General features: G+C 49.6%; 1 protein-coding gene across 1 annotated transcript; it reads left to right on the forward strand.

Annotated features, from left to right (window-relative positions):
- Nucleotides 1-1235: 1235 nt before the first annotated feature.
- Nucleotides 1236-12350, forward strand: lov (jim lovell). The gene is made up of 4 exons (XM_070284548.1): nt 1236-1348; nt 3823-6058; nt 8762-8893; nt 11491-12350. The coding sequence occupies exons 2-4, from the start codon at nt 3859-3861 to the stop codon at nt 12348-12350; spliced, it is 3192 nt and encodes a 1063-aa protein (XP_070140649.1). The 5' UTR covers nt 1236-1348; nt 3823-3858.
- The last annotated feature ends 1716 nt before the right edge of the window (nt 12351-14066 follow it).

Here is a 14066-nt window from a genome sequence, read left to right on the forward strand (position 1 = left end):
AAATAGATAACATATTAAAAACTGAGCACATGCGACAAGGACGGCAACGGCGCTGCAACAGAGCAGCCGGCAGCGCTGCTGGAAAAGCCTGAAAAAGCTGCGCTGCGGCTTTCCCGGGGCAGATGAGCAGCAGCAGAAGAGTTGTCCATGTGTGGGTACAGAGATACACCCCCACGTACGTTGTTTAGGTCTCGTGCTCTCTCATTCTTTCTCCTGCTGACTTGTAGTCCGTCTCGCTCTCTGCCGCCTTCTTTCTCGCTCGTGCTCACTCGGTGGCTCAGTGTGCCACTTTCCCCATTCGACAGCGGGAAAAACTCAACTCGCAGCTTTGAAATTTCCATAAGCTGACAAAAAAGGGATATGTTGAAGGCGACGTTGACGTCGACGTCGACGTGGGCTGAGGAGCCGGCGTTTTCGGGGGCCCGTTAAAAAATGTTACACTCACGCGCAGTTTGGGGCCCAACGTGTGACAACTGTGAGCTGTGAGTGGGGAAGCGCGGAGTGGGCGTCCTTCCAAGTCCTAGCTGTTGTTGTTGTTGTCTGGTGGTGGCTATTACTCTTTACGGGCATTCCGGGCCTCCACATGAGTGTGTGTGTGTGTGTGCGCGAGGGGGACGACTTTGGTTGGTGTGCGTGTGTTTTCCGCTCTTTCGTGCTCTTTTTTGCTCCTTTCGTGTCGCTTCGTGTTGCCTCGTGTCGCTCGGCTCGTCCTCGTCTTCGGCTACGCATGTGTATGCAAATGTATTTCGTATACACATATACATAATAAATTTTTTTCGGTGTACGTGACGTGCGAGGACATCCTCGCCCGCTCCTTCTCCGCCTGCTGTTGTGATAAGGGAAAATATATATTTTATATGATGAAGGAGTAAGGACGTCGGCGTCTCTGCCAGCACCGCTGCTTCGGCGGGCTCCGCAGCCAGCTTCTGGCAAACCCGATCCGACCGAGCTTCGTCCTGCCGAGCACAGGAACACAGAGCATCAGCATCCTCCTCATGTGTTGCTCCGGCTGTTTGTGGCCCGCTGCTCATAAGTGTGCGCGTATGGGGGTGGCTACTGCCGGTGAGGTGTGGGCGGGCGGGTGGCCATGGGGGCAGCAGCGCGTGTGTGCCGTCGCTGCCGCCGGTGCTGCTGCTGCTGCTACCGTTGGCTGCGGCGCAGTTGCTGTGTTTTTTCGGCCGGGCCGACATCATTTGAATTAGTCGCTTCGTGACGTTTGAACGGTTCGAGACATACACGCGACCCACACACAAGCTCGGCATTACCCGTTACCCGTTAGCCTTTACGATGTTCAGCGGTCGTCTATAACGCCGTCGCCGATAAAACTTAATTTTAACCCGATCGAGAAGTATGTTAACCCATTAAAACCTCATATGTGAATGAAAGTCATAAGTAAAGAAATTAAGGAATACCTAGTGCTTAAAAAGGTCATTCAACCTGCACAAACATAGAATTAATTCGCGATTTTTAAAGGTTTTTGCTAATTTTTTGAGATTTAGTAAATTTCTGTAATAAAATTGGGATAGAGACTTGACTAAGCTTTTAAAGAATAATAGTATTAAAAAATTCTAACATTTTTAAGCGAATTATTCCAATGAAATCAAAGAAGATCGCACCCACTCTTAGCTTTCGGATTAATTCCCAAAGTATTTTAAACAGTTCCCATTCGAAATAACAAAATATTATTACCATTAACCAGTTAATAATGGTGAAATAAACTCTCCACCGTCTTATTTTGTCTGTTTCTGTGCTACGGGCATCGCGCCTATCATAAATAAACATGTGCAAAAACATTTTTAAATGAAACCCAAACCGAGTTCTACGAAAATTGCCAAATTAAAGGATCGGCGTAGCCATATAAACACACAAATGGGCCGCAAATTGACCTGTCAGCAGCCATTTACGAGGGAAATACTTGGCCCGTTGCGATCTACCTGTTTCTGGGCTGGCCTGCAGCACCTCACCTTGTTCTGTTTATTTGTTGTATGTGTGTGTCTGTCAACATACACGATCACGCACCTGATTATCACCTGCAAGGCCAACCAAGTCGGGAACTCTGGGTTCTGCCGAGGGCTGAGCACAGACCCTGTGAGAACGGTACGATACGAGCAGATCCTTTCGCTCCCACCCCGAAACACACACATGCACATGAGGGGTGAGTGAGTGTGTGTGTGTTGTGCGGGGTGTGTGGTGAGGGCAGCTCGCTCATAGGTGCATTTATTTGCATAGATCTGCTTCAGTTTGTTGCAAACCCTCGACAGGAACGTGTTACGCGGCAGTGACAACCCCGACTCGTTAGCAATTAAATTTCTAAAAAAAATGTTTTCTGTGCTCCTAGATTTTTGTGAAAAGGATTAAAGTGAAGACTGTAAGCACAAAGAAAAACTAAAGTGCGTGTGAAAACCGTATAATATATATAAAATTGCACGGATATCTGAGATAATTTGACATTTGGTGAGATCAAATGGTATGTAAGATTCAAAGTTGCTCAGGTATTAGAATTTCCTGTGGTTGTTACAGCCCGTGGCTATAGAATGCAAATTCTTTAAACTCATCCGGACGTAACAGCTTAATGTGCGATCCATAGCCACCTTGCAGTGACTTGACTGACTTGACTTACTTTGGCATTAATTAAAAAACTTGACAGTCTCTCTTCTCGGCGCTCCACTAACTTGCTTTTACCTGTCGCCACTCTAAAGCAAAATAAATAAATAAAAATGTTGTCTCAGCTGCCGCAAACCGCAAATGAGTTACGAGCAGAAAAAAGTAGCGAAAAGGAGTAAACCAAAGCCGAACGCCTAGCAGTTCCCTGCTAATTGCACATTGTTGCATTCGAGCGTGGTTATCCTTTGCCTCTCGTTTTGGTCTCGGTCCCGTCAGCAGCAGCAGCAGGTCCTGGCGTGGAGAAGCATGTGTTAATATGCGGTTTCCAGCCCCAGCTCCTGCCGCCAACCACTCGGCAGATAGCGGGCAGGACGATCCAAAGATGCAGCAAGTACGGCAAATAAAAATGTTTATTTTGCCAGCGCTCCTACCAAAGTTTTTTAATTTTGCCCCATGAAGTCAGGACGAGGGATTCAGAAGTTTCGTGGGCGGTAGACTACGTCTACAGTCAGGCAGCTGGTGACTCTTTTTAAAATTCACACACGCAGGAGTTTAAAGTGTATCAGAGCAGGGGTGCCCGACAGTGGGTGAATTAATTAGACGAGAACTGGAAATGGCACAGCTAAGAAAGAACCCCTTTGTTCTGAGAATTACACCATCAAAATGTTAGTTTAGTTTGTTTTATATTTTTAAGAAACAAGATCTAAGAAATGTCTGTCGAACCCGGTAATTAATAGCGATCTCGGAGCAGCAAAAGCTCTAGCCTTTTGCACCTTTATCTCCGCTTTCATCCCACAGTGCCATAGTTAAGCAAAGCAAGACAAAGCAAAAGCCGAGCCAGACGCATGCTGGGCCTGACGGGAGATGGGAATGAGCCATTATCACACATCACACATCTGCATGTGATATCCTCGAGGATATGCGACACGACACGTAGCAACTGTGATTGCTACACCTTGGCTTTGTTGTCCTTGCTCGTCGCCAGCTCCTTTCCAGCCGCCTTTTGTCTTTTTTTTTTGCAGCTATTCTCAGCCCCACAGCTGGAAAAATGATATATGCCGCGACTCATTAACATATTATCACACGGCACACACTTCAGATATGCCTCGCAGCATATGTCATGAATACGAATACATTATGCCCGGCATTATCCTTAAGCTCTGCTTATTCGTCTCCCGCCTAATATCCCCTCTTTCTCCCTCTGTCTGCCTCTTTCAGAGAACCGGAGCGCTCTGCACGTGACTGGAACAGGGCATGTTAAAGGACGCCGACCAGGAGCTGATTAAACGCCGCCCACTGACGACGCTCCCCATGACCGACTTCGCCCGTCAGGTGGCGCCCGCACAGCTGCCCCTGCCCCTGCCGCTCCAACTGCCGCTGCCGCTGCCTATGCACATGCCGCTGCCACTCCTGGCCAAGACTCCGGGCAGTGACCACGCCCCCATGCACTCCACGCCACCCACGACACCGCCCACGCCGCCGCCCCTGCCCCTGAATATGAGTCAGGCAGCAGCGGGAGCAGCGCCAGAAGCGGCGACTCCACCAGGTCACAGTCCACCAGCAACACCACCCACCGGAGGAGCTACTGGTAGTAACGTGGCGCCGCAGGATCACTACAGTCTGCGCTGGAACAACCACCAGAACCACATCCTGAGAGCCTTCGACGCCCTGCTGCAGACCAAGACGCTGGTGGACGTGACCCTGGTCTGCGCCGAAACATCGATCCGGGCTCACAAAATGGTCCTCTCCGCCTGCTCGCCCTTCTTCCAGCGCGTCTTTGCAGAGACTCCCTGCAAGCACCCCGTGATTGTTCTCAAGGACTTTCGCGGCTGGGTGGTGCAGGCTATCGTCGACTTCATGTACCGCGGCGAGATCAGTGTCCCTCAGCAGCGCCTCCAGACCCTCATCCAGGCCGGTGAGTCGCTGCAGGTGAGGGGACTTGTGGAGAGCTCAGTCCCGGAGCACACGCCCACTCCGGCAGCCTCGCCCGACGACTTCGCAATGCTGGACACCTCTATGCTGTCCTCCAGCTTCGAGGACGAGTCGCCTTCGATGGTTCGTCCAAGCAAGCTGATGATGTCCTCGGCTCGTCTCTTTGGCAACGCGTCAAATACCATGGCGGCGCTGAGTTTGCGCCGCAAGCGGGAACAGGAGTGCGACCGTGAGCTGGAGAGTGACCAGGAACTAGGAGGCAGTTCGCCAATGCCACGTCGCAAACAAGCCCGCCCACGCCGTCGCTCCGGCGATGTTCCCCACGATTTTGCCCTGAACAAGACCGATGCGGAGGCACTGCAAACTGTGATCAAGCATGAGCTCCTCGACCGGGCGGAAAGGGATCACGATGAGGAAAATGATCAGGAACAGGATCAGGATCAGAACCAGAGCCACAGTGAGGCGGAGAAGAACGAGGCCACGCCAACGGAAACGACGACAGAGCAAGCCAAGGAGAAGCACCCGCTAAAGCCAGAGGGACACGATCGGCCCAACGAGCTGGACGACGACGATGACGATGAACAGGATCAGGAGGAAGAGGAGGAGGAGCAAGACATTGAAGAGCTTATTCACACGACCAACGAGCTGAGGCGACAGGCTGCAGTGGCTGCTGCAAATGCGGCTGCCATGTCGCCCAGTCCCTCGCCCTGTCCCAGCGACGGACCCGAGGACCTGTGCACCACCAAAAAAGACAAGGACCGAAACAGTGCGAACGCCAGCGGGGCACACTCCTCCGACTGCGAGTCCAACAACAACAACAACAATAGCAGTAAGCTGCAGGACAACAACCAGCGCATTATGCTGTCCCTGAAGGACATCCGCCAACTGAATGCCAATCCTAACCCAACGGCCATTCACACGCCCACCAGCTGTTCCGGTGGCAACAACGGCCTTCTTAGCTTTCCGCCGCCCGGTATGCGGCCACCAGGACTGCCGGACAGCCCGCCCTGCCACATGGAAGCCCTGGAAGCGCAGATGCACGCCGCTGCCGCTGCAGCCGTAGCCGCTGCAGGAGCCGGCGAACATCCCTTCCACCACATGGAGCACCAGATGGAGATGTCCCTAGCAGCAGCGGCGGCAGCAGCTGCCATGCATCAGAGAGACCCGCGGGATCCCCGCGATCCCCGAGACCACAACGCATTTGCCAGCAACCTGCTGGGCCCAATGGGTATGCCCCCATTCGGAGGTCCCAACGGAGGACCTCCGGGCAGCAGTGGTCCAGGAAGCGGATGTCCTGGCCAGGCGGCGCACGAACGGCTCGAGGAGAGCATGAATCGACTGAGCAAGGAGCTCGGCAAGGAATTTGGAAAGGACTTCGGCAAGGAGTTTGGCAAGGAATTCGCCCCGGCGTCCCCGATGAGTCTGCCCGGACACTTCAATCCGCCGGATGGACCACAGCATCCGCCTTCGCCGCTGCCCTTCCCCGGCATGTCCTCGGCGATGACGTTGACGCCACCGCACAGTAAGTAGCCATAGCCGGTTTGAATCTAATTTCGTTTGGCTTCACCCAAGAGGTCACTGGGTTATTGGCCTGCCGAACCGTGCACTCGCTGTCACCGCCCAGCGGAAGTCTTTAATAACGCCAGTTTACTTCCAACTGCTCACGTACCAGAGTCCTCATGCCCATACTCATCCGGCATAACGAAGAGCCGCGTCCCTGTGACATGTTTGCTTGTCCCTCTTTCAAAAGCTGGCAACGAAATGCAACATGTGGCCTCTGTGCGACATCAAAGTGTCGTCAAGTATCCTTAGAGAAGGACTCTTGCATTTTTTCGCTTCCAAAGCTGTCGCAAAGCCCCTAAGCATATTAAGGCTCCTCTGGCTCTTATGCCCCCGCCTGGTGGTGAATTCCAAACCGCGTTTCAACCCGATTTAATGGTAGCTGGGACTGAGATTGAAATGCTTCCGAACCTGTCAATCCCCAGTGTTCATTCCTTCTACTAATTAAGTCATAAAAAGTTTGCGCTGCTGACAGCTCATAAGAAATATGGAAATGCAATCGCATAGGCAATGGGCCGACCTCCTAATAATTTGACAGTTTGGCAGGCCCCCACAGCTCGTTCTCCCTTCTTGGTGAAATCTGTCTCCGTCTGGGGCGGTCTTAGCAAGAGCAAGTTGCGGTTGGGTCCCAGGCTGGAACTGCAGTCGTAGTCGAAGTAAATTCAATTGCGTTTTATATGATTTTTTATATTCATGTCACCCGGAGTCAGGCGAAACAAACGCAAACACAAATTGAGGTGCAAAGGTCGGAAAGAGGGCGGTTGGTTGCTTCCGACGTTGCGTGCAGAAAGCGCAAGAAATTTATGTTGTGTCTCCTCGAACATGTGAGGAGAGAAGTTCCGGAGCGGGTTGAGTTCAAACTGTCAGCAGACGTTTAGCGAAATGACTTTTAAGTTGCCTGGCTGCGCAGCCAGGAACCCAGAACCCTCTGAGCCCGTCGTCTCCTTCGGCCATGTGTTGTGTTTAAAGTATGCCAAAGCGCGCACAACTTAAACCTTTTGGCAAACAACTTTGGCAGCGTCGGCGGCATAAATAAAAATACGAAGGCGACGTCTCGCGGCCGGGCTGCCCCTGCCACTGCCCCTGCCCTCACCTCAGTCTGTGCCCTCACCCAAGTTTTGCATATAAGTCGCGCGATATTCATATTAATAATATCCGTTTGGGGAGGCCCATGCCGAACAGAGGCACAGCCAAGGACCAGGACCTTCACCTGGAGAGGCAGGCGGGGCGGCCGAATGCAGGCGAGACGCGCGCACACAGGATATAAAATAAATTAAGGCACAAAAATATGAAAAATTGTACGAAAATGCCGAGTGGAAGTCAGGCAGGAAGCGCAATACCTTTTAATGCGACAAAAATTTCAGCCAACATATCAGAGCCAGGACTGCGACTGAGACAGCCCGAGCGGAATGGGTGAAGCGAGCAAAGCGCACCAAAGTCGCGTCGTATTCGAGCAAATCGCTAACTACTGCATAAACAGGCTGCAGGCAATGAAGGAGCTAGCTAAGGATACGATAGAGCAACAGCTATAGGTTTCGACTGACTATTACCCTAGAGATTTTATTCTTATAATTTAAAGTATAGTATACATAAATAGTGAAATTTCAAATCTATGTAGAAGTTTAGTAGATTTTTGGATAAGGGAATTTGCTTTTCATAGTTTACATTGAGTCCATTTAAATATAACATTAAAGAGATAGGTATAAAAGGGTCTGCTCAGACTTTTTCCCAAGCTACCCAGTGTGGCTTTCATGGAGCCACTCATCCCTGACCGGGAGCTTGGCAGACAGTCCTGGAAGAGATTTACCACCGTTTGTCGTTCGTCGTTCACCGGTTGGGGTCCGTATGAGGAATGTGATTTATTTTTTCTGCTGAAATATTTTCGGCGTGAAAATCATTGAACTAATAGCTTGTGACATGTGGTGGGGGGCGATGGAGTCTATCTCTGCTCAAGACCCTTCACGATTTTGAAAGAGAAATCCACTAATTTCGGGCGCCGTCAAAGGAAGTGGGGAGAAAAGAAAGCACATTACGTATACGCTGCGTGTTGTAATGTCTACTTCAGAACACAGAGTCAAACAATGTGCGCTCGTTATTTGTGTCATTATGCTGCAGATACAACACATCCTCGAGACACAGATACAGATACAGGAGACAAGGATACGGATATACGAGGACGTATCCGTGCCTTATTCATATGCTCGAGCATTGTCTTCGCCCCCCGACCGCTGTCTGTGTGTGAGCTTGTCTGTTGATGGGTTTGTTTGCATCTTGGAATCCGCGGCGCGACTTATGAAATCATTCAGCACAATGTCAATATTATGCGTTGGCTGAGGCTCCTTGGAGGACGGCCTGCTTGGGTTATCCCTCAGCTCGCCTCATCAGCAATCCAATTGTTTCACTCATGTGGAGAAGTGCACTCCAAGCGTAAAATATTAATAGAATAACGAGTTGCCATTGTTTACTATCCGGTCGGAGCCGTTTCTCGGAGTGTGCCCGCGTCTATTGTCTTGAAGGCTAATCAGCTTCAGTGGGCTGGAAAATGAGTCGCTTATGCTGATTTTCACGGCTGCACTGGCTCTTATGTAAGGCAGTGCATAGTGCAGTGTGTTTTAAAAATAAGTTATTCGCCCCGACTAATCGTAATGTCTTCTTTCTTCTGCAGTGTTTGGCCTGGACTCGCCACTAGGACTGTTTCCGCCCGGAATCGATCCCGGAAAGCTGTACAACCCCCTGATGGAAATGAGCGATCCGAGGGACATGCCCGGAGGACCACCGCCGTTTCTCAAAAAGAAAAGTAAGTACAAGTAGCCCCAGAAAAAAATCGTAATTGCTCAAGAACAAACTTTCGCCAAGCCGAGCAAACAACTAATTAACCCCAGAAACAATTGCGAACCCCGGGAACCAAGGGAACAGCCAACAGCCAGCAGCCAACACCTCCCCGCCTCCCAAGAAAAAAGGTTCGAAATCATTTCGACATGATTGGCGTCGATCACGTTGAGGCAGTCGAGCTTGTAGGCCGATCGATCGGTTCCGTGCTTGGCTGCAATACTTCACACCTGACTGATTGATCTCGCTGCAGAGAGTTCAGGCCGCGTCTTCTACCTTTGTGCCTTTCGCATTTGATCTGCTGCACTCTGGCTCACGTATTTGAGCCGGTGGGGGGCAGTTGGGAAAACACTTTGGGCTGTGGAATCCGGATCGATTGTGTGTAATTGAAGAGCAAATAGAAAGGGTCATAGCCAGGCAGGCCAGTAAGTGGCCGGGCTAAACTATAACTGATTGTATTACCCCGGGATCGGTTACGAAATCATATTTAGCTCAGGCAAATCTCATGTCTCATCCCTTTTTTTAAAGCGAGCATTTGCAGAAAAACTCAGACAATCAGGCAAGCTCGTTTAGCCGCATTCTATGCCAGCGCACCCCCTTCCACATCCTCCGATCCGTTCCAGATGCGATCACCGAACACTGATCACTCGTGCGATCATGTGAGGCGGCAAATTTGTTTCTGCGGTTTTCCTGTGCGCCGATGTAATCGCTGAATCGTTCGAGAAATGGTTTGTTTGTTTCTTTGCTGGTTTCTTCAATGGGGCAACATGTGCACCTATGCATATCGCAGCGTAAACGTCGCTTTTTCTGATTGACAAATGGGCGAGGCGGGGCGAGGCACTGGCAGGCTTATGTTTCTATTCGCTTTTTGCCGATTCACCTGCGGCAGCCAGTGAAACCTCAGAGTTAATGAAGTTTTTTGTTCGTACATATGTATGTCTCGTAAGGAAATCGTCATAATTTTAGATTTTGTGTAAATGTGGTTCAGAAATCCATTGTCTCCTATTGATCGATAAATGGGAAGTGAAGGAACCGAAGAGGGGTATAAGATAATCTACATGTGAGCCATTTGCTTTGACAGTTCACTTGACAGTCGAGCGGCGTTGATGGGTTAAGTGCTTGTCTGTTATTTATTAATGTTTTCAATAACCGATGCATGTAGGCTGGGTCCCGGGCTTTGCCAGATATATTGGAGAATTTGGAAATAGGGAAACTTGGAACTTTCAAGCGTTGAACTCTTTTCTTGTTCCAAGTTAATTGCTTAATTTTCTGCTGCTCAATAAACCATCAATCGAGACAATAACAATGCCCGCGTCGTGATCATATGTTGGCAATATCACCCAGGGCTCCAAGGGGGAAGAAGAATATCCAGGGAAGATCGACCAAGTGTTATCTAATCTGTATCTTCAAGCGTGCTGAGCGACGTCGATCGTCGGAATTACAAACACAATTACAACAATGTAAGCCGGCAAATAAAACGCAAATCTGGCGTATAGCACGATATTCTTTATTGCAAATCTGCAAAACCCGTTTGCCAACTGATACCAATCGGGAGCAGGAGTACCCTCTACGAGCCGGGAAGCTCTCTACACTCACAGCTTCGATGCGAATGCGATCCCTCTCGTGCTCCGTGGCCGCAATCGTGTGGGTGTGATTAACTGATTTGTTCACATTCATTTGTTCATTCGCGATTGTTTTTTGTTTTTTTGTTTTGAGCTCTGTCTGCGAAACGTGATTTGCGATTTGTACCAAATTCAAATTTCGTTTATGTGAAAGCCCGATGCGGCTAACTCGGCTAACAGTTTTGTCTGTTGGAACTTCATTAGCCTGGCTACATACTCCGAGCGACCAGGTATTTTCTGAATTTTTGAGCATTTTCCTTTTCGCCGGAATCGAAGGGTCAGACCTTGCTTGTGACCCAGCAACTGAAGGCGCAGGCCCCAGTTTCCAACCTCCCAAATAAAGGAAAATTCATATGATCAGGCCGAGGCAACCTCGGAATTAGTAGTTAGCCCAAGCCACACATTCACCAGCATTCTCTACCACTCTGCCTTCATTGTCGAGCAGCCAGGCAAAGGTTGAAAGGAACCTGTGGCTTTGCTGGCGCTGGTGCCAGTGCCAGTGCCGGTGCCGGGCGATATCTGAGGATCTAAATTGAGTTTTAGCGGCGCATGTGACGCCGCAGCCGCTGCACACTCGTAATTTGCATACAGAGGAGAGCCGGGGCCGGGGCCGGGTCAGGATGGGAACCTCCACAGCGTTTGCCTTTCTTCGTTGCCATTGCAGCGCCGAATGATCGCTCTACCCGGTGCCAAAGAATCGTAGCAGGGTGTGTACGAGCTGAAGGCAAGACGCTGCCCAGATCCCCAGACAATGGGTGACTTTTCAGCAAATTTGTCTAGGCAGCAGCAGCATATGAGGCCAGGAGAGATTGAAACATTAGCAGATGTAAGCGAGGCGATAAGCTCGTACTCGTGCTCGTGCTCTTGGCGCCCAAGTGCCCCCTCCTGTGTGCCCTTGCTGTCTCAAGTACTAATCTTCTTTGTCCCCGTTCTTTTCTTACAGTGCCAAGACCAAAGGGACAGCACTCGGCACCGCGCGGTGGGCCACCTCGCTCCTGGACCAACACAGAGCTAACGGAGGCACTGCAGCATGTGTGGAACAAGAAGATGACCACGTCGCAGGCCTCACGCATCTTCGGCATCCCATACAACTCCTTGCTCATGTACGTGCGCGGCAAGTACGGAAAGAGCCTAAAGCTGGAGCAACTGCGCAAGGACTGCATCAGCGGACCCCCCATCGAGATGCTCCAGATGGGCATCAGCGGTGGCAGCGGGGGCGGTGGCAGCGGGGGCGGTGGCAGCAGCTCCAGCAAGAGCGAGAAGAACAAGGAGCGCAAGGAAAAGGAAAAGGACAAGGGCTCGTCGGCCAACAATAGTTCCGGAGGAGCCTCGAATGCCCCTGGCGGTGGAGGTCAGTCATCTGGAACCGGTCCCTCCATGCCGCATCCCAGTGAAATGGGCTCCCTGGGACCACTGGATCTGGAGCTGGGACTACCACTGGGCCCGCCAGGTGGCCCGCGGAGCAACAGCTCAGAGCCCGATCTGCTGAGCGGACCGAATGCCCTCTTCAATCCCTTCAATCCGCAGGGCTTCTACCCTGACTTTGCGGGCGGTTTTCCCGGCCTCCCACTGAGCATGCTGAACCTGCTGCCGCCATCGGAGCGCCACCATGCGGCGGCTGCTATGCACCACCTGGGCGTCACCATGGATGAGGACTGCAAGTCGGTGGGATCGAAGCAGTCCTCCTCCCTAGACGACGACTACTCGGGTCCCGGGATGCCCATGTCGCTGGAACAGCGGCGAGAGATGAGCGCGACAGGACCTCCGCTGACACAGTCGAATGGGGGAGCTGGGCAGGATTGAAACTTGTGGCGGGATTGGGCAACCGGGGCTGCCAACGCCAATCCAATGTACTTTCCGGGCTTCGAGCTGGACCAGGAGCAGAACCCAACCCAGCGGACCCTGTCGTCGCGACCCGCCCTGCACCAGATGGCCTGCCGTGAACTGAGCTTCAAGCCCGACCTGTTCCTGGCCAGACGCAAGCTCAAGCGTTTCCGGGCTAAGCGCCAGCTCCAGGCGCAGATGGAGGCACTGGAGCCGGCACCCGGCGCTTCTCCTACCACTCGTCCCGCCGCCAGCCACGCGCTGCCTCCGCTGAGGACTTGAATGTGAACGTGAACTTAGATGCAATATGTCTACCCTTAGTTGTTTTTTTTTCCCTGTATGTTTTATATTTTGTTCTGAAGGACAATATTTGAGTTACGAGGATTACCCTTCCATTTGTTCGAACAAAGAAATTGTGTATATTTTGTGCTGGTGCTTTTAGTTCCTACTCCCAATTATATTTTGCTATTTTGCGATTAATTTTAGTTAAGTAATTGAATATGACAAAGCTTACAAAGCATTTGAGGCAATACACGAAACAGTATCTATTACACACTGTATTATTATATAATTTAAGTATTGAACGTAATATAATCAAAATGCAAGGGGGTTTCGATCGAGAAGAGGTCATGTTGTAAATACGCGAGACAGACAGCATTAATGCCGCCCAGTTCGGGTGGGAGTTAGTTCGTAATGCAAGACATTGCAATTAGTAGTATTGATATCGATATATATCGACCGATGCATTGCCGATGACTGTACCAAAATTTTTAATGTTATTTTATAAAAAAGAGAGAAAAACAAAAAGAATACAAAGTGGAAGATTAGCTGTAGTCGTAAGTGTTCTCGTAGGCAATTCGTATATTTGTATAGAAACATATGCACTGATATTCACTCATAGTTGTGCACATTCCCCAAACCCCAACTCCCAACATCCCCGACATCCGATGCAACATTCCTAGGTAAATGTAGACGCCGCTTTGTAAATCTCAGCCAACCTCAAGGAACCCTGCAAATCTATCCGTTTTGTAAACTAATTTGTAAAATAGAAAAACGCCACAAATAACCGATTATAACATGGTGACAAGGCGACATATTTCCCGCGCATAGTGTTAGTAATTTATAAGCTCAAATAAAATATTTTAATATTAAATATTACAACCCTAACTTGTGTAAGTAAAAGAAAAATCAAGTATATGCATTACAATAAATAGTAAAGGTTATTAAATAAAATGTTGGATTTTACTCTTTTGCAATAACTAGAACCCAAGGGGGGGTATATAAAATGTAAACTTAAAATATAACAAGAATAATAAAAACGCAGCGACGGGGACTGACAAAGAAAGAAAAAAAACAAAAAACAGAATAAAAAACCAAACAAAATATTTTGAACAAAATATATTTGTGAATTTTTCACAATTTTAATACATCTCCAGTAATTTATAAAATCGGGAAAACTGCAAGGGTATACAGCTCTTCCCCTACTTTTTATTTCCTAATGGAAATTTAAACTTCGCGCTCAAATAAAAGTGCTGTGTAACTTAAGTAACTTTTCAACACTGAAACATACATCGCCTCATTAAATTTCCGATAGAGGCCGCTTATCGTACGGTAAGTTGTATAGATGGCTCTATAAAGTTTCATAGCAGCCAGTAGTTTTCCATTATAATTTATAAAAATTTGTAGCCTTCAGTT

This window comes from Drosophila kikkawai, chromosome 2R (genome assembly GCF_030179895.1).
Source record: "Drosophila kikkawai strain 14028-0561.14 chromosome 2R, DkikHiC1v2, whole genome shotgun sequence".
In the NCBI taxonomy this organism is placed as follows: Eukaryota; Metazoa; Arthropoda; class Insecta; order Diptera; family Drosophilidae; genus Drosophila; species Drosophila kikkawai.